Source organism: Nestor notabilis, unplaced genomic scaffold, assembly GCF_000696875.1.
Source record: "Nestor notabilis isolate BGI_N333 unplaced genomic scaffold, ASM69687v1 scaffold27364, whole genome shotgun sequence".
Classification (NCBI taxonomy): Eukaryota; Metazoa; Chordata; class Aves; order Psittaciformes; family Psittacidae; genus Nestor; species Nestor notabilis.
This window is the reverse complement of record NW_009926432.1, coordinates 11395-14132: the sequence shown is the minus strand read 5'-3', so window position 1 is coordinate 14132 and position 2738 is coordinate 11395. Positions and strand designations below refer to the sequence as shown.

The 2738-nt window shown below is 36.9% G+C and overlaps 1 protein-coding gene across 1 annotated transcript; it reads left to right on the top strand.

The window, feature by feature from the left end:
* Positions 1–480: 480 nt before the first annotated feature.
* Positions 481–1291, top strand: TNFAIP8 (tumor necrosis factor, alpha-induced protein 8). Its single transcript, XM_010013535.1, has one exon. It carries the CDS (start codon positions 553–555, stop codon positions 1051–1053), a length of 501 nt encoding a protein of 166 aa, XP_010011837.1. The 5' UTR covers positions 481–552; the 3' UTR covers positions 1054–1291.
* The last annotated feature ends 1447 nt before the right edge of the window (positions 1292–2738 follow it).

The following is a 2738-nucleotide window of genomic DNA, read 5'->3' as shown; positions in this document are numbered from 1 at the left end:
GAAAGTTTTGCAACAGTCAGTTCACTGAGAGAATTGGTATCTCATTGAGTAGCAGTGGTAATTGTCATGGTGTTGGGATAGTCACGGTTTCAGATTTCATTATGAATGTGAGAATTGGATCAGGGTTATGATTCATCTGATCAAATAGGACAGGTTTATTGCCACAGTTTGAAATTATATCAATCCATATGTGAAGGGATGGTTTAGGCCATTTTTGAGCAAGTTCTGTCTCATTTTGTGTTTTCTCAAAGGCAAAGGTCTAAAAGAATGTAAATCTAAGGACAGCAGCATTTCAGGGATTGTAAAAACGGGTTATTCTGCAACTGCATACATAAGGCTGTATTTTTTGTGGCATTTAGTAGGACTATTATGAATGGGTAGACATGGAAATATTCCTCAACTTACTCTCCCTGGTGTGTTTCTTACGAACTACTGACTGCATGCTGTTTTCTTTTTTCCTTTTTTATTTTTTTTTCCCTCCCCCCAGTGGCCACAGATGTCTTCAACTCCAAAAGTCTGGCCATTCAGGCCCAGAAGAAGATCCTTGGAAAAATGGTGTCCAAATCAATAGCAACTACTTTGATCGATGATACAAGCAGTGATGTTTTAGATGAGCTCTACAGAGTGACAAAGGAATATACGCAAAATAAAAAAGAAGCAGAGAAAATCATCAAAAACCTCATTAAGATAGTCCTCAAGTTGGCAATTCTCTACAGGAACAACCAATTTAATCAGGATGAAATAGCATTGATGGAGAAATTCAAGAAGAAAGTTCATCAGCTGGCTAAGACTGTGGTCAGTTTCCATCAGGTGGATTATACCTTTGACAGGAATTTCCTGTCCAAACTGTTAAATGATTGTAGAGAGCTACTTCATGAAATCATTCAGCGTCACCTAACTGCTAAGTCACATGGACGCGTCAACAATGTGTTTGATCACTTCTCTGATTGTGAATTTTTGGCTGCCTTGTACAATCCCTTTGGACCTTATAAACTCCATCTGCAGAAACTTTGTGATGGTGTCAACAAAATGCTAGATGAGGGAAACATATAAGTACGTGTATTAAAGTTGGTTGCCTGTGCATTATTTTGTAGATGGAACACTGTTGATTTATGAAGGAATAAGGGAGCATGCAAAACAGGTTTTTTACCTTATGAAAAATATTTCCAAAATATCTTTATTAAATCAATACCTTATTATGAGCTATCTGTTGCTATTCACAGTCTATCTGGAAGAAAACTGCACGTGCCTTTTTTTACTGTGCTTTGCCTACAGAAATAGCTGGATAAAGACAATAAAAAAGAATGGTCCAAGTAGAGTGAGTCTTGCAAAATAGATACGAGTCCAGTAATGTTGGTAACAGATTATTATGGTGATGGTACATTCTATAATTTCTTTGATTTATTTGTAAAATATATGTTTGACTCATTTATAGTCTTTAATGCTCTCTGCACAGATCACAGCTTCCTAGTGTTGCCCTTATGAAGCATTCAGTTTTAAATAATATCAGTGATGCCATCACGTAGAGTCTTAACTGGCTTGTTCATCTCCAGCTCAGTAGTGAAAACTTCCTGTCTGCAAGGAAGGATCTATCAAGTGTAGATCCTCACACACCTGCACAGATACTTGCTTCCTTTGATTATATGGGGATTATTTTAGGAATAAGCTACAGTAAAATAGCCTAAATGGGGAAGCATATTCCCTATAAACCACTTGCGGTACGTGGTTTTAATTCTGTCTATGATAAGGTAAAACATAGTGACCTATCTGTGCAATTCCTCAAGGTATTTAGAATCCTGCTAATAGAATCACAGAATCAGTTGCTTAGTTTGGAAAGCTCATGGTTCTCTTTGAAGAGATGTAAGTCAGTCTGTTTTGTACACTAGGCTGATGTGTATGATGATGTGAATTCAGAAAGCTTGATCATCTGAAAATAAATTCCAAGCCAATTTGCTTTGTGTACTATGAAACTAGAAATAGAAATTAGTTTTATCATTGTGTTATAGTCTATTTAACTAATAGAAAAATGGAATCTTTAATAATTTCCCCTTCTTTTCTTTCCTCCTACCTTCCATCCTTCTTTTTCTCCCTCATTCCTGCCTTACCCTTGGGGATAAAAAAAATGTGACTTTATAGACACTGTAATGTACTTAAAAGCATGAAGTTAATACATTTCAAACACCCAAAGACTTTTTATTAGAATGCATATAAAGAATTTGCTGTTTATTTAATTGCCAGTGGTTTTGCTGTTTGCTGTGTCCTTTTTGTTTTAATGAGTAAACCAAAGAATATTTGCACTCCAAACTTGTCATGTCTTTTTTTTTTCTTTTTTCCCCTTGTTGCATTTTACATTATGAAAAGCAGACTTTGGCCTGTGCCAGCAAAGAAAGCATTGAAGACCCTGACATAACGGCTTCAGCATTACTTGTGATTTTGTAAGAAAAAAAAAAAAAAAAAAGACTCTTTTTCACGTTTGTTTGCTCAATAGGCTCTGAATACTACCACCAATAGAATCATAGAATAGTTAGGTTTGGAAAGGACCTTAAGATCATCTAGTTTCAACCCCCCTGCCATGGGCAGAGACACCTCGCACTAAACCATGTCGCCCAAGGCTCTGTTCTACCTGGCCTTGAACACCGCCAGGGATGGAGCATCCACAGCTTCCTTGGGCAACCTATTCCAGTGCCTCACCACCCTCACTGTAAAGAACTTCTTCCTTATATCTAATCTATACTTCC

Bases quoted from the DNA above. Each gene is read 5' to 3' on its own strand.
- TNFAIP8 (XM_010013535.1), top strand. From the start codon at position 553: ATGGTGTCCAAATCAATAGCAACTACTTTGATCGATGATACAAGCAGT.